The sequence below is a fragment of the Gambusia affinis genome, linkage group LG12 (genome assembly GCF_019740435.1).
Source record: "Gambusia affinis linkage group LG12, SWU_Gaff_1.0, whole genome shotgun sequence".
NCBI classification, from domain to species: domain Eukaryota; kingdom Metazoa; phylum Chordata; class Actinopteri; order Cyprinodontiformes; family Poeciliidae; genus Gambusia; species Gambusia affinis.
This window is the reverse complement of record NC_057879.1, coordinates 16,393,257-16,419,219: the sequence shown is the minus strand read 5'-3', so window position 1 is coordinate 16,419,219 and position 25,963 is coordinate 16,393,257. Positions and strand designations below refer to the sequence as shown.

Sequence of the window (25,963 nt, the reverse complement as noted above, 5' to 3'; positions counted from 1 at the left end):
TAACTAAAAAGTTACTTTTAGTGTAACTTAGTTACTTTCCAAATCAAGTAGTCAGTAATATAACTAAGTTACTTTTTCAAGGAGTAATCAGTAGTCCGATTAAAGTTACTTTTTCAAAGTAACTATGCCAACACTGGTCCCTACTAGCACAACACATCACCTCAGCATGATGCTGCTGCCGTTTACTTCAAAAGTTGGAAAGGGAGGGGGGCGGGGGGGGCTTTGTTCATGGATGAGGGAATTAGAGGCTTGGAGAAACTATAGACTTGCTAATTGAAGGAAACCATAAAAATGAAAAAAAAAAGCCTTAGGTAACAAACTAACTAACTAGAATAAATAAAAACAAAAATAAACAAACACTTTCTCTCATATCTAAAATAATACTTTTAAATAACAATAGGCTACAGCTAGAAAGCTGCGTCACTCAGTTTTGTATACAACCCCACTATGAAGGACCAAAGAAGCCACATGGGGGCTCTGGAGCCACAGGTTGTAGTCTACAATTCCTGCCATAAAGATACATGTGAAGTGCATCAAAAACTGATATGCAATTAGGATCTTTAGTCAAGTTTGCATGTTATAGGCTACTTCTATTTTAAACACACACACACATGCATTAGGTTTTACTATTTTTTTTGTCTCCTTTTTCGGCGCATATTTGACCTTATCAGTTATTAATATTCACAAAATACTCCTATTCAGCTCGTTGTAAAATACACCTGTGACGCTTCTCAACGGCTCTTGAACGCAACTCATCCCCAACGAGCGCATTCCCCTGTTGTTACTAGCAAACCGCTCAGAAGATTGACAGCAACTTGATTCATTCGGAGCAAACCTTGTTGCGTGGAAACACGAAGCATTTTTAAACTTTTAAGCATATACAGGTGAGCGACAGTAACACAACACACAGAGGTGGCAGCCAAATGTTTGAGTAAGTTGATAGCTATCATTTTTTGCTTTCACTTTCTCCCATGACAACGACCCCCCTCAGCTCATTAATTTCTCATTAGCTTGGTTAATTAAACGTCAACTTAACGTTAGCTGACAGAGCGACATCCGGAGATGAGTGAAGGTATGTTTACCTCCCGTTTACCAACCTTGTTATAAAATTTAACCATGGGAGTTTAAACCCCAATGATTTATTGTGAAAGAAGATCAATTTCGATGTATTTTAAGTTTTTTAATCTCCAATTACGCTAGTTTTGACGATAGAAATGCCTTTGCTTTCCCTCAGGACCTTTAAGGACGTCTCGATAGTTCGTTATTGTTCAGCAAATATCCCACCTGGAAGAGTTGCGACATGCCAGACGTTAAACCCCTCACATTATCATCCATGGAAGGACTAGCTAGTCAACAAGGTAATCAGGGATTTTGGCGCCTAGTAGGACAGAACAGAAATACTTTATTGTTCCACAGTGGGGTCATTCAGGTGTCACAGCAGTAAGCCTAGGTAAGTGGGTGAATGCATAATCAGACAAAGACAAAACATAAAAATAAGAATAAAAGTGTACAGTAAGGGCAAATTTTCAATATAGTTAGTATATAAGTATACTAACTATACTAACAATAGTATATAAAATATATTGTGCAGTCAAAGAATATGCAGATAATTATTTAGAGAGAAAAATGCACAAGGTGTGCATATATGGAAGTCCATAGCAAAACAACAACAAATAAGCAAAACAAGCAAGAAAGAATGACACATGTACTGATTAAACCTAGGCTTAATTGTTTTACACTGAGGATAAAACATTGATTTGTGGAACAAATTTTTGAAAACAAAAATAATCTAAATTATTTACACATAAATAATTTTAAGTGCCAGGATGGCACTTATCACAGAACCACCACTGAGAAACAGGCGTTGGGTTATTTATTTAGTTCATCTTTGGTGAAAAATATTTACTTGCAGTGCAGTCTGATGATTATTTTTTTCATTTAGCTTTTTGCTTGAATACTTTCAATATCTAGAGAACATTGACAGAATGAAGATTATTGCAAGATTATTATTATAATTAATATATAGTTTTAAGAAATGATCTTGTTCTTTTTTCCTCTTAGGTGTGATCTTTTATAAACCAATAGCCTGTTAATTTCATCACTGAAAAAATTGTGTCAAAATGAAAGTTTATTTTTGTAGTGGGATTGTTGCTGCATAAATGATTAATTCCTTAAAGGCTTTTAGCACATCTTTGTTGTGGGTGCTTATAAGTGTGGTTGACTTTGTATTTCATTATACTGCCCACCATAACAGTGGGCATAATCAGACACTAAAAAGAATTAGATTTGACTATAACTCTGTAGTGTGGGAAAACAACCAAACTGAGAAATATTCTGATTCGTCTATAATAGATATTCATAATTACCCCATAATGTAACTAAAACATTTTTGTTATTTGTTCTTTAGATTTTTAAGTTGATCAGAATGTCTAAGAAACTTTGGTCAATAATTATTGTTTTCCTTTCCGAGTAATTTAAATATATTCCAACACCCTGGTACTTTTCAAAATAGGAAAGACAAGAAAAAATGCTTGTCATATGAGATAGCTGTGTGCTGATCTTTGCAAGCCTGGACATGGCTGCAGGAAACTTTCTACTGGCCTTGTTTGTCTCTGGAATTGTTATAAACCAGTGTGGGCAGTAACCCCAATGTGGCACTATCTATATTGAGCCAGGATTTGACTATAAAAACAATCTCCAATCTCCATGTTAGATAACAGCATCAAAGATAGACTTTATAGAGGACCGTGTCTCCATTTCAACAATTAAAAAAAAGTTTTTTACACATGGGCACCAATAACTGTGCAAATCTCTGTTAATTGAAGTTACCTATAGTGTACATAAATAGAAGATAAAAACTATTTAGATAGTTGTTTCTTTTAAATGAACTATTATTTTTTTGTCCATTTGCAGTTTAAGGTGGTCTAAAACTGCTTAAACTTGTTAGGGTCCCTGTGCGGTGTTGCTAATGCTGGCTGTGGACAAAGATATTTTAAATGTATAACTAAATATGTTACTAATACAAGTAGTTTCCTCTACCTCATTTCAATTTATTGGCTATCAGACTTAGAAAGAGTTTCTTTTTGTGTGCATTATAATCCTGCCAGCATGATTTAGAGCAAACCTTGCCACATTCCTGCTCCACTTGGTTATTTCAGTGTGTATTTTTCACAAAAGCCATCCAGCAGGAAATTAGCTTTATTCTTGGTTTCCCTTTATTATTATGGAAAGGATATGTAAACAATATTTTAAATACAGTATAGTATCCACTTTCATCTAACAGTCATAAATGCAATTTCCCAGAGTATATGTAATTAGACTTTACTTGTAATTAACTACCCAGAGAATCTGTAATACATTCTCTGAGGGGTTTGGTATCATCCATCTTTGCATTTATGCTGTAAAACGTTCTAACCAAAATGTCTCCTCTAAAAGAAAGCCAAGTATCACAAGAGATCCTTGTACCACACTTTGCGAACCATGGCAATAGAGTAATTTTTGGTTCTGTGAAGAAATTTAGGGTTGTTGAGTTTATTTTCAAAGAATTGATGGAAACTTAATATCACAATACTTACAATGGTCAAAATAACACTATATATAGTGTTATTTTGGTTTAATAACCAACTTTGTTGGTTATTAAACCAACAAAGTAGTTAAAATTATGAAAAACAACTTTTCTGACTTATTTGAAATATTTATTTTAATTTTAAATTTGAAATGTACACAAAAAAATATTTTTCATTGTGACGAAGGGTTCAAAATAGCAACATATTCTTTGTCAACATTTTTCAAGGCTTCTCTTTAAAGCATTGTTTTCTTTTAAGTTCAGGTTTATGAATTCCATTATATGTGTCTTTCACAACCTTCCCGCCAGATGGCGCCCTTTTACCATGAAGAAATAGGAAATGTGCCCTTGGGTTTGTCTTGAGACAGATTCTTTTTTTCCCTTTTTCAGTTTAAAGGCTGTGCCACTAGAATCAGCTGGCAAATAGAAAAACAAAATATCTTTCACAGCCAAATACATTTCATTAATTACTTTGCACAATATCATTATGACAATTGTGTGCGTGTTTGCTCCAAGTAAGGCCTGCTTCTTTCTATTTTTATTTCCATTAAAAGATTATTACTTGTAATAGCTGTGAGTACTGCTGCTATGTAAAGATAAGTGCTTCTTTTTTTGTAGTAACTATTTAAGGTACACAAGAAACAGAACTGAGGAATTAAATATCCTTTCATTTTGTCTTTCATTAGATCAAGCAGACCTTCAGGTTGTCTGCACTGGTAGACGTCGGACTTGTGCTTTACTGAACACTCCCTCACCATGTGCCAGCAGTGCTATCTGCCATATCCAAGACATGAGGAGTCAATTAAAAATGTGGTTTCAGAAGGTAAAAAATACTCCTTGATTTAAGTGTATATCACATTGAAATGAGAAAAAAAATAATTATTTTTATGATAAAATCAGTACAAAACATATTTTTGTGCTGCTTTAATTTTTGCCAGCCTAGAATATGTCGACCAGAGATTGATCCAGATAATCCCCAAAACAGCAAAACTGTAAGGTGAATTATTTACTTGTTTTTAATTATATTTTTGTTCCCCCTACTGCATTAATTATTACATGGTTTTGATGGTTTTCACAGACTTCAGAGACTGTCTATGAAAGTCTTAGATTCTGATTCTAAGGACTTGTATGTTGAAGGGATAGCAATTACTGCAAGAGGTAAATAGGACATGAATAACATTTCTGACTTACTTTCTTTCTGTAATGCTCCAATACATCTAAACCTAAGCACTATGCACTTGTTTTAAGTTGATTTGATTATTTCACAAAAGTTTTGCCAAATTTAAACTGGAGGAATATGTCATCATCATAACTTTTTTCCCCTCTGGAAGGTTATGAAAAATCACCTCTACAAGGAAAAATAGAAGATGTCCTCTCTGAAGTCATGCACCTGGTTGAGCGTTTGGAGGCTGACCGTCAGTTTGCAGAGGAAGCTCTGCAGAAAGAGAAGAGAAGACGAAGCATCTTAGTGAGCAAAATTGACGGTATTTCACTGTGGAAGCTATCCGAGCATCCCGCAATTATTCAGAAAGGTCAGTGACTGTGAGCTATCACATAATCTGAGATCTGTTTATCTCCTGCGAAGAAGTACTATTCTGTTGCTCTCAAACCCAGCTAATACGCTTGCTCTTTATCATTGGTTTTTGCTTTCACTAGAGCACGAGGCTTGCAGTAGAGACATCACTGAGTTGAAATGGCAGCTTAAACTGGAAAATCAAAAAATTGACGAGGTCCAGGAGAAATTGTTTCAGGCTGAACTGCTCATCCGGAAATTACAAGAAGATATTGAGTTTGCCAGAAACCAAATGCCCATTGTGAAAGAAAACAGTGACCGTCAGAAAGACGTTATACATCTGCTTCAAATTGCCCAAACTGAGGTATGCCTCAGTTGGATGTATTTTAGCCTCTGTCCAGCTATTATCTATATATGTCTATTCTTGCAGGGCTGTTGGTGGGATTGTTATTTCAAACAAGTATCATAAAAAAACTTTTTGCTAGTATTTAACAGCTGCTTATTGAAGGGTTAACATTGTGGTAGGAAATGCCTTTGTTTAGTGTCATGTAAAAGTAAATACTGAATCTTTTTGCTTTGAGCCGATTTTATGCAGATGGTCTCTTTGTTGTTTTGGGCTCTGATTGGCATATATTTTCTAATCGTCCAACTTTTTTATAGACTCAAGGTTAAATCACATGGGTTTTCTTAACATTTCTTACTTAAATCATAACCTTCTCCAAGTCATTCATGCATTCCAGTCTAATTCTGCTGTCAAAGACACACTGGAGATAAAACTCAGGAGTTTTAGGTTTGCTTTCTGAGCCTTCAAAACCTTAGCAAACCGCAAACCTTTGGGTAAGCATACAATGTTTCTCCAAAATATTCAGACACCTTAAAACATGCTCCAATGTGTCACATTACAGCTTCCTTATTGGAATTTTAGGTGATAAACCACCTATCTGTTGCTTGCAGCTCCAGAGAGGTTTTAGGCCCCCCAAAGTGGCTCTGAATAACTTTTGCTAAAACATATTATTTAATAAAATTATATTTTGTCTTTTCATAAAAGTTTTTCTTTGTTCTAAAACCTACAATTTGATATAAATTATTAGTTCTTTATTTAAACAATAAGGTACAAATAAATTATTAGGGATGCACAGTATATTGTTATTGCTATCCATTCTATTGCTAAAACCTGCCACTACTAATAACCAATGTTTAATTCCATCTTGTTGCTATTTGTGTATTTGTTCCTGAAAGGGAGTTGATAATGTGATATTTTATTGGACATGAGCAAGTGATGGTTATTCAGCTCAGGATTGTTGGGTTTTTAATTGAAGCAAATAAGCAATGTTGTTTTTGTCACGATAAAAAAAATGGTCTGCAAATATTTATAATTTAGGTAAATACGGGTTATCGGCCATAACAGGAATATTAATATCAAATATCACTATCGGCTAATATTAACATATTAACACATTTCAACCACCTTGACTGCTGGTGGTGGTCAGTAAGCCCAGTGGTGCTGGTGTCTGGCATTCTTGCTTCTGTTAGACTGCCACCATGTTTGCGTGAATAGTTGAATGACTGGATGTTTTGTAAAGTGCTTTGGAATCATCTGGCTTTCTAAAGCATTATACAAGTACAGGCCATTTAACATTTCCCTTCACATTTATGTGGCATATTATGCTGGTTTATCACATAAAGCCCAATAAAATACAACAAAGCATGTGATTATAACATAACAAAATGTGAAAAGATACTTTGCAGGCACTGTAACTAGATCTTCATAAAAACATCCCCACAAGAGGAAATCTTGATATTTAAGTATCTATAACAGATAAAGTTTTACTCCTTTTTAAACAGTGACCTGAAGATCTTTTAAGAATGTGCCTTAGGATCTGGATGGTACCAGAATAATGTCTTTTTTTTTAAATTTATATCATTAACTTCATTAAACTGTTTTGAAATATACTTGAAAAACATCACACCACATTTCTTGTTTAGGCTGACGACATTCAAGAAAGCACAAAACACGATTACCTCCAGATTGAGATGGAGCTTGCAGAGATGGAAACTGATGCCCACAAAGAAAGGATTGCACATAAACACAGACATGAGGATATGTTGCATCAGCTAGATGACAGATTGTGAGTATTTATATATTTATATATTTATATGTATTTGAATATTTTTTTGAATAATGCAAAATTGTACACACAGATGACCCAAAAGCAATTTATACTGAACTTACACTACAGTAGCAGTTAGATGCAACTGAATTCCATTTTGGTAAACATGCTCTTTTACAGGCCAGTTAAAAAAAACAAAACAAAACAAAAAACATGTAGATTATTTCGTCTTTGCTTTAAAAAAGACATTGTATAAGAACTTTTAATGTTGGTTCAATTGAAAAAAAATGAACATTATTAAAGTCAGTTGATTCAAATAGTGATATTCTTATATTTATGCCAATGTATTTCAAATGTTTTGGTGATTATGCCTCACAGCAAATGAAAACCCACTTTTTTGTATTCAGAAAATTAGATCATTGCATGAGACTAATACAAAGTACTATAGAAATAGTGATAGATGGAAGACTACTGACTCGACGGTGGTCCAAACCACAAATTGCCATTCCCAAAGATGTTTGGTGTTCACAGAGTGTTTTAGCCGAGCATATTAAATGGAAAGTTGTGGGAAAGGAAAAAATGGTGATAAAAAATATGCACAAGCAGCAGGGATAATGTTAGAGGATTATGAAGCAAATTCCAGAAAGAGGTTTGGGAAGATTCACATGGTGCAGACTGTGGCTGGAGTCAGAGCTTCAAGAACTACTCACAGATGTATCTAATACATGGACTACAGCTTGTCCATTCTTTATCTTAAGTCGCTCTGTGGTCTGTCCTCTTTTTAGATTAAATCTGACTTTGCCTCTCAATTAGTGATCATGGTCCTATATTGAGTGCATAAGGTTAGACTGTGCATGAACATATGTCTCAGCAGGTCCACATTTTGGGATTAAAATGTTTTATTTTTTTATTTTTTTATTTGTCTTATCTATTATTAAGATTTTCTGAAAAACTGAATGGTAGTTTTAATGAGGTGAAAGCTTTAATTATTGAAACTGACAGAAATAATAACAAATATCACATTCTGCACAGACTTTCTAAAGATTTTCTCATTAAATGCAGTTGTTCTTCCTACAACATAACAGGCACCGACACCTTTTATTATTTGGATCTTTGTTTTAATAGTATAACACATGTTTAATGTCAAAGGTAAGGATAGGATAATGGCAAAAATATTTCTAGTTGATTCATACCAGTTAATATATCTATCTGAATAAGATCTGAAAATGTATGACAACAAGCAAGCTTTGAAAGTGATTGGAAACCAACTGTTTAAGAATACTCTACAAAGAGTGATTTTCTTTTCTTTTTTTTTTTTTTTTTTATCGAAAAGAGCTTAAAGTAACTACAAATTTAATATGTTTTTGTCTTGTAGGAAAGAATTAAACAGGTTGAAGATGCATCAGAAACATCTGCTTAGTGCGATCAAGAAAACAAAAGAAGCGATCTGTCTTCAAGAAAAGAAGTACTCAGAGCTTCTAAAACAATTCGCTAAAATTGCTAAGTTTGAGAAAACGGAAGAAGACAAAGTAACTACTAGTTTCTTTCTTTCTATAAAATGTTTAAAAATTTATATTTATATTTTTATAAAAGCTGTTTCTCATCATTGTGGTATGTGTGTTTATCTATCACAGGTTTCACATCTCAATCTTCATGTTGAGAAAGAAGTAAAAACAAATCAACAACTTGAAGACAAACTAGTGTCAATTAAAGAAGAGTTAGAAACAAAGGTAAGTACTATTAGTTTCTTATTATTTACATTTGAAAAATCAAATGGAAGTATATGTACATATGAAATTTCACATTAAAATTATGTTTTGCACATTGGAAGATGTGTTTTTTAAAACTGTGTAAACCACATGTATTTTCCCTTGTGTAACACTGAAGGTCAGATGTAATATCCATGGAAATCATCTGTGACCCTTAAGACTATATGTGATGCCCATGTTTAACAAAAGCAGTTTGAATGTGGAAATTATATTGTAAATTATAAGGACGTTATGTTCAGTAAAATGTGAAAAATGTCAATGCATGAAGTATTTTCCACAGGTTTTACATATAGAAATTGTATTGCATGGCAGGATGTGAAACGCATGTAGAAAAACCTTCCACGTGTATCTCACAATTCACTTAAAATTAGTTTTTCAGATGTGTCCCATTTTTGGTTGCCATTTTCTCCTATATGTCTATTATTGTAATCCCATGAGGAACTTGTGGCCATATTTGTTTCACATGTGAAAACACAGATAAAGTCTGTGGGGGTTTTTTCCCAGTAAGGGCACTTAATCCTTTATATGCCGGATCACGATGTGACTGTAAAACAACAATGTCCTCATTATTTGTGATTCATTTTTCTATACTATGTTGAATCTAAACTACAGAAATCCACATGGGAAGCAGATCTTACCTTTTCAAAGGCACAACTTCATTCAAGAAATGAAGCTCTCGCAGCCTTATTGAAAGAAAATCAGGCGTATGAACAGCAGATTTATGACTACAAGACGAAAATTTGTAAGAGGTACAGCACCAAACCCAAATTAGTGCTAAAATATGTATAGTTCCCTATTACATTCTACCATGCACTACATGGTGAGTCGCTTATTTGTGTTCATACCATATGTATACTTTACTGTGTGCTTTGTTAGCGAAAAAGATGTGAAGCAGATGCGTGCGGAGAGGAAACAGATGCTCCAGAAAATCATTGACGATGACGAGCATTGGGAAAAGGCCGAGGATGAATTGACCGAGGTTTTAGAGCAGTATAGTATCAAGAAGGATGAGCTGGACAAGCAGGAGAGACTCATCATCAAGGAGGACCACGAAGCCGTGGTCAGAGAAAACATATGTCTATTTTCCACCTATAATTCCCAGTTTACGCCATGATTGTTTCTTCCAGTGATATTTGGTATTCCTACTGTGCTTTGCAGAGTCTTATTGAGAATCTGAGAAAAGATCTGACTCACCGCATGACTACTTTAGAGAAGCTAAAGGTAAATTTATGAGATTCCTTTGAATGTTTCAACACGATTGAATATATTTATTTACTTATGCTTAAAAACACTTACCATTTTGTAACTGTTACATATACCTGTTGTATATATATTATGTATAAGCCTAAAAGGCTATTTTATAACTTCCTCTTCAATCAGAACCAGATTGCAGAAATCAATTCGGAACTAAAGAAACATGAAGAATGTTCACATCTCACCAATCGAGGACTGGAGAAAGAATTTAATAACTTGTTCTCTGCAACAGAAGCTCTGGAGGCTAAACTGAAGGTACACTTGACAAATAAATTCTATGTCTAAACACAGCAATTAATTTAAAAAAAGTGTTATGTGTATTATCAAACAAAACGGCAGCACATTTAATTACATCTCTCTTAGAGAGGCGTAAAAAAGTGTAAACAATAATAAATTAATTTTATTGCAGATAAATGACCTCACTCTTAAGAAATTCTAACAAAAAAACCTTTAAGTTATTGGCACCCTTGTAAAATAAATATAACTGAACCTTTAAAAAAAAAATTTTTAAACTTCACCTTTTTACTTGATCACAATTCAGACATTCCATGTCATATAGCTTTCCTGGAGTACAACAGTTAAACAAGACAGAGGCCTCTGTATCTAAAACCCTAAAAAAATGGGAAAGACAAGAATACATGGTATTCACACTCTATTGATGAAAAAAATCTTTAAATATTGAATACATCATATTCATTGTATTCAGAAAAAACAACCTAAACTAGCTTTTTATTTGTTAAAAAATTGTGATCCTAAAAAAAGCTTGTTCTCTTAAAGGACCATCCACATTTGATGGCATCTCTAGGAAAAACTTGTGGAAAGCCTTTGAATAAATATATTTTTATACCATAATGTTTTAAATTTACAGTGTTAGGAAATCCATCCTTTATAGAATTATGCAACAATTAAATGAAAGAAATGGAACAAAAAGAAAATCTTCTTTTAAGAAATCTTTGTTTGAAAGAAAATCGCTTACAATAGCAACCCTAAAATTTATTGTGAAAAATTATAACTGAAATATTTTTTAATTCAAATCTTTTTAAGTTGTAAAAGACATGTAGGATACAAAAATGATGTTGTACAGATAATTTCTATAGGTTAGGTTCAAAACAGGAACGACAAGGGAACATGGGATTAAAATATGCACACATCTGTTCATCTTCATAGCAAATCTGAAGATGGACAGATGTGTGCATAGCAAATAAACAATGCATAGCAAATCTGAGTAGTTGGTCAGATTTGATTTGGAAAATGAAAACAAAAAAAAAATATATTGCAAAACCACCTAGAAAGGTAGAATTGAGACTATTCTGCTGCCACCAAAAGTGTAGAAGCTTGTAAGGGAATTACAACAAAAGCTTATTGTTTTGGAACTGCAGCCATGGGGCGGCCATATTGCATTCATCACACCTTTACAACCATTCAGTCTAATGCTTTTACAAGCATTCTTCCAAGATGTGATGTAAGAATGGTAGTAACTTTAACATATTTTATTGTTTTTATTGTACAGAAAATGAAGGAACTGGTAGAAAACTTTGAAAAGATTCAAAGTGAACATGAAGAGGTATTAGCCAACCTACAGAAGGAAATCAGTTTGAAAAGTGACCAGCTTGAAGCTGCTAGGGTAAGAACAAGTTTATTTTTTAAAGCGGAATTGTTGCAACTATTCAGCAGTATAGTTTATTAGACAAAATCATTTCAACAAAATATGATTCATACTCATCTTAAAATTACTTTATTCTCTTTACTTACAGGATTTACATCGTGCCACCTTACAGAAAATTAAAGATAATAATGCTAGGTGTACTGTTCTTATGAATAAAACTAAAGAATACCAAGAGTCTTCTCATGAATTCAAAAAAATGACTGAAGCCATTCCAAAAATCATAGCAGATCTTGAGTAAGTTCCAAGAAAATATTAGTATCACAAGTTGACTGTAATGAAAGCACTATTATATTTAAAAGGTTCCCATTTTTTCCCTACTGTTATATTACTGCCCACCTCACAGAGATATAAAGGCTGTTCACAGCTAGTGTGATCTCTAAACATAACTCTAACTGTAGAAGTTCCACTAATTCAGTCATCTCCTTGCAGAAAAGATTTAGATGTGGTGGACTTCAAAAACAAATCAGCTGCTCACACCATGAGCACCTTGCAGTCAGATATTAATAACTGGCAGCTCCGAATTCAGCGACTCGAGAGGACAAGCTTGGCTCATCTCATAGACAGAAGAAAACTAGTGGAAGAAACAGAGGTATGAGAAAACAAAACGATGTCACAATAACTGTCTGTAAATACATGAATTTGTGTGTCAGATGCTGTGAAGTCAAAAAATCTAAAAAAACCCCACTTTGTTTATTTGTTTCTGGATTAGTGTCAGCACATTGCTTGTTACAATACGTCCCTTAAGATACAGAGAAAACGGAGCAGTCTGCAATTAAAATTACAAGCCATGGTCAATCTCGTTTAAGTGCTTTTGCCACAAATGACAAGTCGCTGCTGTTGTAGTCTTTTTGTCTGGACGAATTTGATGATGCATGTCGTGGTGGGATGCTGTGTCTGCTTTTGTTACCTGTAGGCCAACATTCTTAATAGCAATTTTAATACAAGACACTATATGATTTGTAAAAGGATCACATCATCTTGACTTGTGTTTATTTGTAACATGAAACACTCTTCCAAAACATAAATCTGCTCTGCAAGAAATAACATTCATTTGAACAGTCTTTTTGTAAGAGAAGCCCCTATTTATTGTAAGGTTTTCATCTGCAGGATTATCAGCCCCAGCCAGAGCCTCTTTGCTGATGGGGGTTTCACATGGCTTATCTAATGTGAAATCGCCATGTGGTATATAGTTTCATTAAACGGTGATCAAGAATGCATTAGTTCAAAACAAGAAAAGGCAATGGAGCTTAAGCCGCCATGCATCCAAGTGCAGCAACTTTAAAGAAGTTGTTGGCGTGAGACAATTTAAGAATTAAAAGTCTTCCTCATAGACACAACTCCCATTAGCCGGATAAAAGTTAGCCATGCAAAAAGGAGTTTAGTCTTTTTCACTTGAAGAAATAAGATGATACAACAACAACACTCCCCGCTAAATAAAAAGATCAGGCAGAGTTTCAGGTTCTAAGGAAATGGGTCACTTTAATCACTGAGACCAATATAAACCACACATAATGTCTGTATTAGCATAACATAATAAGCAGAGTGTGCATCCGGAAATCATGGTGCATGAAGCAGAATGATTAGACACCTTCGAATGTGAAAATCCTAATAAATATGCTCACCGCAGCTTGTCTGTTCTTCTCACAGTTACAGGAAGTTTATGTGGGGTCATCTTTGGTAATATCGAAAATGTACAAAAATACACACATCCAGGCTAAATGTGTTTATTTTAAGAGGAGCTACACTTCCCCTCTATTAAATCCATAAATATGTGAATGAATTTCAATTTTCATGCACACACCTATGTTTTGATTTGATCAGGCCTTGACGTTTGGGCGAAGACAGAGTAAACAATGCAAACTGCCGACGCTATCAGTTTCTTATGGGCAATGAAGTGTAATTTGTTCCATTTACACTTCACAACAGCATCAGATGGGCTTTGTCAGTGCTGCATGGAGTAATTAAACCTGAAATCAATAGCAGGCATTTGTCATGTTTACAGCCCCTCTTTCTGCTGGGTTAAACTCATCACTTTAGTGCTGTTCTGTTTTACTGCAGAGACACACTTCATTATGTCTGCAGGTACAGCTGAGATATTCTCACGTCCCCTTATCCAGCACTCAGGAAACATTGTTCTGATGAAAAGGCGACGTACACTGAGAGGCGTCGTTGCTGTGAATTTTTTGCTTTATTTCACAGAAAAGGTGTCCATTGCTGTACTCCTACTATTTATTCTGGCTTATTTAGGAGACTAAAAATAGAATGCATACATCTTGAAAGAGATTATAGATGTCTTTTTTACAGTATTTTAAACGTGTGTTTTTGGTCTATTTTATCCAATTTTTGCCATTTTGGAAGCATTGATCATTTTGATGATATAAAGTTCGATCACTGCTCTGATATTAGCTGCATGCTCTCCCACAGTGGCCTCTTATGCTTGTTTCCCACACTATACAATGAAGTTTTTTTTTCTGTGTTGGGAGTCTTTGTTTTCTGTTTTTGATGAAGATTAGGATAACATGCAGCAATGTGTGGAAGATAACACTTTACTTGTTATGGAGGAAAAACTGCCTATTAAACTGTTCCTCAGGTATTGTAGCTGATGGAGCTGAAAGTGGGAAGATGGACAAAATGTAGTGTGCTTGGAGACGAAGGTTGGGCATCACTATTGTTCAAGTATGGCACAGAGATGATCTGCAGGAAATAACTCCACCACACTGCTTTTCATGTTAATAGTGACAGCAGGATATACACTTCCAAATAAGACACTGCAGTGTTTTTGTTTTTGACTGTCCACATCAATATCCTGGAATCCTGTTGGTTGTACTGATGGAACTTTTCTAGGCCATTCTAACATATTAATAACACAATATAATGCTTTGATCTAAACCAGCCATTGCAGCTCTGTTTGCGTATTTGGAGTCATTATCCATTTAGAAGATGAACCCCGATCTCAAGTCTTTTTCAGCCTCTTACAGGTTTTCCAGCAAGTTTCCATTCAGGGTTTCATCTATCTTCCCATCAACCCTGACTAGCTTCCCTGTGCCTGCATGAGGAATTTAGCGCCATGCCATGATGCTGCCATAATCTTGCTTAAGCTAAATACTACATAAAATATGCATGTTCCAATAGTTACAGAAGGTGGTGGTGGTAGTAGTCAATATGAGACATATCTAGTTCACATAATGCTATTTTCTTCACCTGTGTAGGGTCTCCTGGAGGTTGGACGTGCTGAAAACAAACAACTAGCAATCGAGTATAAAGATCTGAGGAAGATGCTTTTGGAAGCCAGGCAGGAGTCAGTATCTGCACTGACGGTGAAAAACCGTTTACATAAAAGGTGTAGCTATTACATAGAGGTACAGTGAAACTTTTAAACATATTGTCTCTTTTCAATTATGTCTTATTATTTTTTACTGTTGTCTCTTTTCCTCATTGTGCTTTCTGTGCATGGACCGAAATTTTAAGGTGACTTAGTTTTGCATTTATTCTGAAGGTTACTGCTGCAATTTAATAATGATTAGATAATTTAAGTGGAGGAGGATGATGGATGTGGCATATTGTAATGATCACTGTGTGTTTTTGGTACTAAAGGGAGTAAAGCAAGAGGTTCATGGTACATGCAAAAACTTCAACATTTTTTATAATTATAGCTCTGCAATATTCTCACAGGTAAAACATTTCATTATTGTTGGGTTACAAATTTTCTCACTGCATCAGTTGGTAAGAGATCAACAGCAACCACAGGTTACGATCAGACAATGGATGTGCTTTCAGCAGTAAAATAGCTCAAGTCTACACTTGACTAGTTAAGGGAGACACCTCTGCAGCCTTTTACTTTTTAATCTTTATAGTTTTCGACACTTTTTAACTGGAATGCAATTACATATGACAACCATAACACCAGGAAGAAGACGCACTGCTCTTGCAATGAAAAACACATATTATTTGTTCCAAAAATGACTAATACCTTTACTTGAGCAATTCCTCATCTAACTGCATGAATGTTATCAAGTGAAAAATGCATGCAAAAATAAAATCCTGTGGACAGGATTTTCCACGCTCATGATCAAAGCCTGATTTTCTTTTACTCTGGATTCAGCCTTCACCGTTTTTGTTTGTTTCAGCCTCACACTTCTTCTTTACTGCAGCCTCTTGGCTTCTGCTTTATGCCTAATTTTAGTTTTATAACAAGCTTATGATCAGCGGCATATCAGACATGTAGATGGGGCATTATTTTTAATCTGATTTAAACATGAACATTTAAAACCGCTTCTTTCCTGTTTTATATATCCAATTATCCTCATAATGTTTTCATCATGCAACGCAGTTAATACAAATCTTAGTAAATTAGATCATGTTTTATTGATTTGTTTATAACAAACTCACAAGGTAAATGCAATGCACAACTTCAGGGTCATTTGCGAGATGAAACATCAGCACACATGAGTTATTTATACTTGTTCGAATAATCATTAACTAATTTTTTATTTAATAAGCCCATCTTTTAGATAAGCTTTACCAGGTTTTCCTGGTTTTACCTTCACTTTACGTCATTTTCCCATCACACTGTTGTGAATCTGCTTTGGGAAGAAATAAAGATGTATTGCTCTCAGTATCTGGTTCCACTTTCTTTCTGATACTGAAGCACACATGGTGTCTCCATCTAAGCCAGACTGCCACAGAATTTCTTTGACATGCGGTTCCACTCAGAGATGTCACATACAGTGCCCTCCACATTTATTGTCAACCCTGTCTGGTTAAGATGTGCAATAAGCATTAAAATAGATTTAGCTTTTGTTGCATTGACACAAAATTACTTTAATAATTGTGCAGTTCTCTTACAGTGAGTTTGGAGATTTATTGTTAATCTCCTTTTGCCTTCCCCCTCATTGTGTGTGTTCACAAGATAAACTTTGGTATTTGTCCCGCCTTGTTGGTCACAATTTTATTGCTCAAAAGGTCAGTTAAGTTTTGGTGAGCAGCTATTTTCCTCTAGTTGTATTCTGACTTGACAAGATCATAGCACGTGATTTTTGAAGGGTATGTTCCCTTGTGTTTCCTATTTTTAAAAGAATGGTTAACATGATATCCTATGTTTTTTTTAAGTTAAAATACAATAATTTTCATGCTGTAATATCAAAAATATAACATAAATAACACAGAAAATACTAAAGAAGATGCATTTGCTTGAAATATTATGTTGACATAGTCTACAATGCCACACAGGGTCTACATGCACAACTACCCCAACTAATTAACCAGCCAATATCAGCTAATTATATTCTCAACATTAGTCTATTAAAAGAGGACAAATAAAAGGTATGATATTCTGTTCAATAAGCACTTGAAAACTACTTCTACATTTTGCTAAATTTCTCTAAGACTAAAAATAAAAAAATACATTAAAAAGTAAGGGTTATAGTTAATACTATCATGACATTTTACTACAACATCTTTCTATCTGCATAAATAATTGTTGCTTTTCTGTCTTTAGGAAAAGCATTTCAGTCGTGTTTCACATTGTATTTGTAATTTTTGTGTTAATACTGTGAAACTTGCATTTTTACTCAAGATCATAATATGGTCAGAAGTCATATCGGCCTGTGAGTAGACATCAACTTTGACATGTTAAATTGTTACAATTAACTCCTTGCTACCACGCGGAACATGAAAGTTGTCATTTACCCATTAATAGAAAGCAATTGGCATAAAATCCTTGCATAAAAATAGATTCCCTATTACAGTTGCTACTTACTGCAATTACTGTAAATTACTGTACTTTTTGTCGGTATTTCCAAGGATGTCTACTTGTGGTCTCTCACTTTGTTGTCTACTGCAAATCGACTTCATCTGTGAATATGCAAAACAGAATGAACAATGAACCAATAACAAATGCTTAATTTGTTTTACTCGACACCATGATCAGCAGAACTAAATGCAACTCAACAAGTATCCTGAAGCTTTTCAGATTTAGGACCATAACAATTTTAAAGAAGAACACGACACATGATTTAGTTTAAATACAAGTCTGATGAATATTAGAGACAGATTGTCTTAAAATGTAATTTCAATTGCAGAACAGAAACAGACAATAAGAAATACTTCATTTCTGATAAATGTCCAAATGACAAAGACGTTTTTCTGATGTTAGTCAGTAATTTTTCTTTTTTTTATCTTCAAACATAAAGAACTTGAATATCTTTGTATGAGCCTTTTTTAAAAAAACAATTTAGAATTGAGTGTAGATGTTAGCACTGTTCTGTTTATATGAAGGCTTTCAGCTCTTAGGTTTTAACAGGGTACACCATAAAGACCATTCTTGTTATTGTCTTTCCTTCAGGAGCTGATGACTGAGCTAATTCGCTTTAGTTTTCAATGCACTGGGGAACACATTGCCAAGCAATGATAAGCTTTGTAGGGAGAGTGTAGAGATGGAGGAGGGAAGAAAAGCAACGGCATCTATCAGAATTTAAACCTCTTTGCTTGAAACTGTGTTCAAATAATAAAGCAAGCAGCATGTCTTTCCAAGAGACTGGGAATAATTTCTGGTTTCTGTGGGGGGTTCATGACTTTGTGTGTATGTGTAAAATATGTCTTGAGGGGATTGGTATAAAGTTAAACTGGGTGAAGTAGAAATATTTTACTCATCAGCTTTGCAGTCACAGAGTTTGCCTCGGCTAGAACAAAACTGCTGAAGCATTTAGAGAAAATTAACCCCCCATCCTGGCAGCCAGATGTGACTGGATTCTGATGAGTGCACACGAGTGGGCAGAGAAACCAAGAGACTGTGAAATTCCTGTCAGGCCCGTGTACTGCAGAATGGGCTATTGACTGCTTTCTCTATTCCCCTCCATCATTCTTCTTGAACACTGCCATTAATTTCCTCTCCTGCCTTACCAATTCCTTTTTTCTGCATTCTCTCCCCCCAGCTCTCTTTGTTGCAGAAGAGGATGCACAAGGTTTTGGTAAAATACTTAGAACAACGCAGCTTCCGCTTCTTGGTTGACCTGGAAGAGTGCCAGGGTGTTGCCCGTCTAACTTCCCAGAAAATATCAACTGCCCAGGTATTTGCACATATATGCAGAAAACAGGCTGCAAAACTGCACCAACTGCTCTATGCTTTTACATAGCAAATCCCTTTCATTCAACATTCATCCCAGTGTAGGTATGCTAACAGATGGTAGCATATTCTTTTCCATACTACAGTAACTCCATGTTATGCGTTGCATTGTTTGAGCCTGATCCAGCTAGTCAGTTGCCTTGTGTCGTCTTTGCCAAGCAAGAGCAGCCAGGCAAATATCTACCAAAGTGACTTGCCTCAGTGCTGCAGTGAAGTTAAAGACACTACTCTTATATTACAGTCTATACATTCACTCATCAAATCACAGATTGATGTGATGAATTAACTGTGTGACTGGGGAGATTTATCCAATTACTTTGTGTCTGTCTGCCTCTCTGAATAAGTATACATAGTGCTTTAAAAAATATTCACACTCCTTGATATATATTTTTTAATTTTGTCACATTACATTCTTAATTATGTATTTTAGTAGACTTTTGGACAGACGCAAACATTAATGTGGACTGTAATAAAAAACTGATCTTAAAAAAAAGTATGTACCGGTATATATATATATATATATATTATATATATATATATACACGCAGAGTCCTAATGATGTTTGTTTTTGTAACGTACAAAAGTTAAAGGGGTGTGAATACTTTGGATTGGCTCGGAGTCTGTACCTGAACCATTTGATTGCTAACAGCACATGAACTGTTGGAGCCTATTTTCTGTTTGGTCAGGGATTTTGTTTTCATATTAGTTAATACAGACTTCATCACAACACATGGGGGATATCTATGTGTTACAACGTTCTCTTTTTTGTGAATATGATAACCTTCTGTCTGTCTTGCACAAGAGTAGGAGCATATTCTGCAAGGTTGAAAAGTAGGGATCTTCAATTAGAGGATAATCGGTGTCTAATCTGTTCTGTGATGTGCGATGAGGTCGAAGCGGACAGCGGGACAGTGATGAATCTTTATAAAAATGTCCTGTCCAGCATTTCCATAGAGCCAGGTGGTGTGCCACCCTGTTATGATCTATATCAGGGGTCTCAAACTCCAGTCCTCGAGGGCCGCTGTCCTGCAGTTTTTAGATGTGCCACAGGTACAAAACACTGGTTTAGATCAGTTCTCCAGAGCCTTAATGACCTAATTATTCTATTCAGGTGTGGTGCAGCAAACGCAAATCTAAAAGTTGCAGGACAGCGGCCCTCGAAGACTGGAGTTTGAGACCCCTGATCTATATCCTCTATTTACTTCATCTTTATCTTAACAATGGCACCCTCCAAATCTAAAAGTGGCCATGTTTGCCAAATGCATTAAGTTATTTTAATGCGGCACACCTAATTTAATGTGTTCAGTGAATAACTATTAAGAGGTCTCCTCCTCTGTTTCCTCTCCTCCGGCTATTGACATGTGTTTTGATGGGTCCGGTCTAGACATTACAGGGAGCAGCTATTTCTCAGCAGCCCAGCCTCAAAAGGGCCCAGCAGATCACTGTTCAAGGCAGGGAGTAGTGGAGCACAGGGGGAGGAGCTATCAGGAAGCTGCAGAGTGTGAAGGACAAAAGAGCTGGTGTATTCAAGCGCACCGCACCGTCACCCGTCACAGCTCAGCACAGGTTCCATCAGAGCAGGCAGCACTCACTTTAAACTGGCTCCTAAAGAAGAGTGCAGGAGAAGGACTATCCTCCATAACGTACACAAGGAGAAATAACCTTTAGGAACCAAAGAAATGCGCCTTGAGAGTTTATGAACAGGCATAAATTTACACTCTGCACTACTGCGTAAATTTTAAGACCTTGATGATGAGGTCTTGAGATGCTGCACTATGAATTGAAAGTAAATTGACACAATTCTAAATATTATGTGGGTGTTTAGAACTGAGGAAATGTAGAAATCAATGGAAGTGATACTGGTTGTTACTGGAGTTAAACCAGGCTGAGTCCTGATGAGGCCTACACTAATCCATCATGTCCACTTAACCCCACAAGCAGAACATAAGAAAGGTCAGGTTTGCTCTTTCAGACGCCAAATGGCAGTTTTCTCATAACTAGCTTGAGGGAAGGAAGGCTGAGGAGCCCTGGGGTGGGTGGGGGTGGGATCGGAGGGGCGGTGGGCTGTCATCCTGTTACACTCCTGCCAGAACTGGCAGTTCAGCTTTGTGTTCTGCGAGTTTACACTAGGGATGGCATAATTGACAATGGCTAACAGCAGAGAGCAGTGCAGAGCTTTGTTGAATGGCCAGTAATGATTGGAGCAGACGCCCACTGCCCCAGTCCCTGGGGACAGTAATCCAAGATCCTGTTTCTGATATAATTGTTAGTCAGAGAATTTCTGCATGGCCAGGCTGGTTCACATTCCCAAGCTAGTTGACACTGCCAGGCAGTTTAATAGAAAATCTGGATGCCGAGGTTTTTAAAGCAGAGGAGCACTGAACCTGGACACGGTTCACCAGGAGCGTTATTCTGCCTCCCTACAAAAATAAGAGCAAGCCGGTAACTTTACTCTCATACTTGTAGCCACTTTCAGTGACTTTAAAGTCCATTACTCAACCAGCCTCATGAACATCAGGTCAGTCTCATGACTTGTCTGTAAAATTAATTTAATCTGAAGCATTACTCCTTCTCTATGAATTCTTAACTACTCTCATAAAGAATAAAAGACATTCCTTTTATTTCCATGGTTAAAACCAAACAGTTTACAAATATCCCATCAAAGACTAATCACAGTCTATTTGTACTCTACAAGACAGGTCTACTACTAAGTTGCACATCATTTATTTAGGGAATAGTGATTTGTTTTCTTAAGTAATTTCTATAAGAATTAACCTGATTAAATCTATCAAGAGCCTAATTGGCCCTCAGATATCAAAAGAAATATGATTTTGACAGTCAAATGAAAAATTTTATGACCTAATTGTAATTCTGAGAGGAAGTGTTGAAAGAGCAAAAAACATTACAATGCTAAAAACTCTACCAGCATTTAAAATAACACTACATATCCAAGTCAAAAAAGAGGAATTATTTGAGTCTGACACATTCTGTACTATTTGTTGCTAATGAAACTGGCTGTATCCCCAGACACGTGGCTTCCCTGTGATGGTCTTTTTGGCTTCCAGAAACATCTGGTGACAGTGTACAACACTGCTTTTGTCAGCTTTTAAACATGACAACACTGTTGCTCTCTTTTACTCCAGGTTTGGATGTTTTGTTGGTTCTTTGCTCTGGACTTGACATACATACCTTTAAAAATTATTGAGCACAGCTGTAGACAAAACTGTCTGCAAAGAATTAGCTGAACTTAGCGAGGTGTTTGGATGCAAAACAAACATTTAACACAGCCAAAACTGCTAAATCCTTTTGGTTCTCGACGACTCAGTTGAATCTGGTTTCTTTGAAGAATGAAACATATCCTTTTAAGATGCATACACAGAAGCAAACTTGCCAAAATGTAACAAACCCACATGGAGAGATGGTCAATTAGGAATGGAGTTCTAGGCAGTCGGCGAGTTACATGACAGGTAATGTGACATGATGTCTAAACTTTAGAAGTCTTATTTACTTATTTAATTTAGTATATGACTTATTTCCTCTAGTAAATAAGACTTTAGTAAAACATGCTTCATTGTGAGAGACTTGCTAACTGTTTTGAGAAATCTTCTTTATTTTGGGTAAACTAGGAGAAACTGACTAAATAATAAAATCCAGGTGGTCAGCTGAAGTGAACAAGAGAGCAGAGGGTATATGGAGTTGAAAGGTCAAAGTCTGATGGTTGGTTCACGTCACACACTGCCAAACGCATCAACTGTGTCTGGGGAATGCACAAACTGTGAACTTAGCATATTAATGCTTTTATACAAATTGGTATGTTTGTTATTTATTCTTTTTTTCTTGTTTAAACAGGGAAATTTGTCGAAAGAAATTCAGCTTATCACAGCATTTCTACAGTCCGTCAGAGAGAACGCTACCACCACCAAGAACGCTGAGAAGAGCAAGCAAACCAGTCCAGATGCCACTGAAGTGAATGAGTAGATGCCTCCAGTTCAAGTAGCAGTGTAATTGGACATTCACCTGTACGAGACAACTTACTTACCCTAGCATGCTTCACTATCTCCCCCCCTCTTCACTTGCAGCAAATCCATAACAATGAAACAGGTGACTTTCATGCTGCTGTCAGGACTGATCTAATTTTAGCTGGGTGAATGATTGCAATTGGCTTTGCCTCATCAGATAATTAATCTATGTCACCATTAATTGGAAAAGAGAATAATTACAGGCAGTGTTGACAGAAATTCTACGCTTCTCCAGATTTCAAGATCTAATTACAACTAGTGAAACCTCGTGACCTTAAGTAGCACTTAGTGCACTTTGGCCACTTTGACCACATCCATGTGACCACAGTCTTGAGGAAAGCACCCTGTTTTTGTTACGGTACCCCGCTCTCCTCCGATGTCTTCACCCACTGAAAGCTGTCTCCCTCAATCACTTTTCAATATTCAATCTTAATTTTGTGGAAGTTTAGCATTTTCAATGAGCTGGAGATGAATGATTAATGAATAAATTTAAATGCTTCATTTTGTCCATGGATCATTAGTTAAGTCCTTTGTGGGAAGGACCTGAGAAAGGAGTGAAAATTATTGAGACATTAGCCTGGAGCAATCCAGGGGTAAATAGTGTGCACAAAAGGATGTTGTGTGCGCACTATCCACTAGCTTTCTAAAGAACCCTGGGGAAACGCTGTTTTCAATTTGGAATCTTAACTGAATCACATTTAGTTCTTGTAGAAAATTGATTTTTGTTTCATAGTGTTTAAACAGTCATATCAGTGCTACACGTCATATTAACTGCTCCATATAGACTTGAAAAGTTAAGTATAAACTCTGGCTTTTAAAAAGATGCAAATCGGAAACATGTTGAATGTAATAATAACACTATAAAATGAGCAATTAAATAATTGATGTTTAACATTAATCTTGGAAGTTTTATTTGGGTTATCATTGTGACATCACCTTAACTAACAGTACAGAAAAAGTACTATTTTTCATCCCGCCTATCTGTGCTGACAGATCATTAGGAGGGTTTGTTGTTGTTGTTTTATCAGAGACCTCTCCTACTAGTCAGGACAGAAGGGGGCAGTGTGAACACAACAACACTGGAAAGATAACTGTCTGAAGCATGATCTACTCCAGGGGTTCTCAAACTTCATGTACAGGAGTCCAAATCTGGTATAGGTCAAAGGTTTTAGATAACCAGTGATAAGCAATTCACTTTTTACTACAGTTACTTACAACTAAAAAGCAAGAGAAATTGTTCTTTGCATTTAAAAAAAGTCTGTTTTTTGTTCTAAACTGTTTTATTTTTTACAGTAGAATACAAAGTCAACTTAAACTGAAACAAAACAATAACAATAATATAATAGCTGATAAAAAGCTTATATATTCAGACATGGAGATAATTACAGTACACACCAACCTAGTTTGGAAAATAGCCACATTCAAGCCTTCACTAAGCTGGGTTTTAAACACAGACCACTATTAAGCTATATATATAAAAATAAAATAACTTTTATTTATTCTCAAACAGTATTTTTTTTGCCACGGTAATAGAAAACAACTCTTATTTATTGGATTGAATAAAATATTTATGCATTCTCTTAAACATCTGATTATCAGCTATATATGAGTATTTTGTAAAAATAAAAAAATAAATAAATAGAACAAAGCATACCCGTTTTGTAAAATAAATTAATAAATTCATTGGGATTTCGTTAGTTACTTGACGTATAAGAGCTTTGGTAATGTATTATAAGTCATACACATACCCATATATGTTTTTTACCCAACACTTGGTTATCTGGATTTGAGAAAACTGTTTTAATATCTTAACAGCCACTTCTGCTAAAACATGCACAGTTTGATTCTTCCTGACTCATCAAACTGCTACAAAAAATCTTCAGTATAGGGCATTTTGTTTTTCTGAGAATCTTTGCAGAGGGATCACTGTGCAAAGACATCGGACTGACCCTTGTTTTAATATGCCCTGTGAATAATTTGACACTTTACATGTTCTTTTGGACTTATGATGCACTTTTGTTTCACAAAGAACATGAGAGTTCCGCTTCGCACAGCAATTTGCTTTGAAGGCCGAAATTAATAATGACTTGTGTTATAGTAGCATTCAGTATTGTTTCTACCAGACGGCTGTCGGTCTGAGAGACACCTGAGCAGGTCACACTACGCAGACAGGCGGGATAGAGAGGAGCAGCAGTCATGGCAGATACTCTTTTATTTGTCTGTACACCAACACTTCAGATTATTGGAAACTCTCAGATTTGTTAGATCTTATCCACAAATGACCGTAATGTAACACATTTCAGATTCTGTCTGCATTTCTGAGCGATGGACTGAATCTGGATTGAATTCCTTGGACCACAAGACAGACATTTTGAGAAAGACTGACCTATTTGATAATTTTATGTAGACCTGTTGTCTCCGGTCTATTGGTATAGAATGATTATAATTGTATTAAAAATGTCAATGTTTAGGATTTATTTTCAGAATTCTAGGGACTTTTCTCAAGGTTTGTGAGCCTAAACTCTTATGCATTCACACATGCACAAAAGCTACAGCAAATAATACGGTGCAGAGTCAAGGTACCACCACCTCATCAAAAACAGCTCAAAAAGAAAAATGCTCAGTCCATCTTATATTCTTCCTATCCTTCACTGACTATACAGCAATATCTTACATGAAAGTGCCTCTACAACACATTTATCTGCTCACCATGCATCTAATCAATCCCCTAAATAAATGAAAGTGAGCCACGACTGGATGTCATCACATTTATCTGCAGGCGTGCCTCGAGGTGCACACACCTAAAAGCTGCTACTCTAAACAGGCTAGACTGTGAAAGTACTAATGAGGAGTGCCTGACAGCTGAGACATATTTTCTTCCATATTTGATGCTTGTTTCACTATGTTGAGGATGAAATTTATAGCATATTCCTTGCCGTGCTG

At 35.7% G+C, this 25,963-nt stretch overlaps 1 protein-coding gene across 4 annotated transcripts; it reads left to right on the top strand.

Annotated features, from left to right (window-relative positions):
* Window positions 1-766: 766 nt before the first annotated feature.
* Window positions 767-23,918, top strand: LOC122841268 (coiled-coil domain-containing protein 178). Of its 4 annotated transcripts, none has more exons than XM_044134427.1 (21): window positions 767-884; window positions 1,011-1,072; window positions 1,235-1,358; window positions 4,252-4,388; window positions 4,504-4,562; window positions 4,644-4,723; window positions 4,897-5,097; window positions 5,222-5,442; window positions 7,065-7,207; window positions 8,565-8,718; window positions 8,824-8,919; window positions 9,571-9,707; window positions 9,835-10,018; window positions 10,117-10,179; window positions 10,339-10,467; window positions 11,723-11,836; window positions 11,967-12,112; window positions 12,308-12,467; window positions 15,088-15,237; window positions 18,811-18,945; window positions 22,851-23,918. In XM_044134427.1, exons 3-21 carry the CDS (start codon window positions 1,301-1,303, stop codon window positions 22,977-22,979), a joined length of 2,496 nt encoding a protein of 831 aa, XP_043990362.1. In that variant the 5' UTR covers window positions 767-884; window positions 1,011-1,072; window positions 1,235-1,300; the 3' UTR covers window positions 22,980-23,918. The 4 variants fall into 4 exon arrangements, with proteins under 4 accessions (XP_043990362.1, XP_043990360.1, XP_043990361.1 ...); XM_044134425.1 differs by having other exon boundaries at window positions 992-1,072; XM_044134426.1 differs by having other exon boundaries at window positions 767-931.
* Window positions 23,919-25,963: the final 2,045 nt, after the last annotated feature.

Excerpts from the sequence above, each read along its gene's own strand:
- LOC122841268 (XM_044134427.1), top strand. The coding sequence starts at position 1,301 with ATGCCAGACGTTAAACCCCTCACATTATCATCCATGGAAGGACTAGCT. Across the intron at positions 11,837-11,966 it reads ACCAGCTTGAAGCTGCTAGG|GATTTACATCGTGCCACCTT; the intron begins GTAAGAACAAGT and ends CTTTACTTACAG. Across the intron at positions 15,238-18,810 it reads GGTGTAGCTATTACATAGAG|CTCTCTTTGTTGCAGAAGAG; the intron begins GTACAGTGAAAC and ends CTCTCCCCCCAG.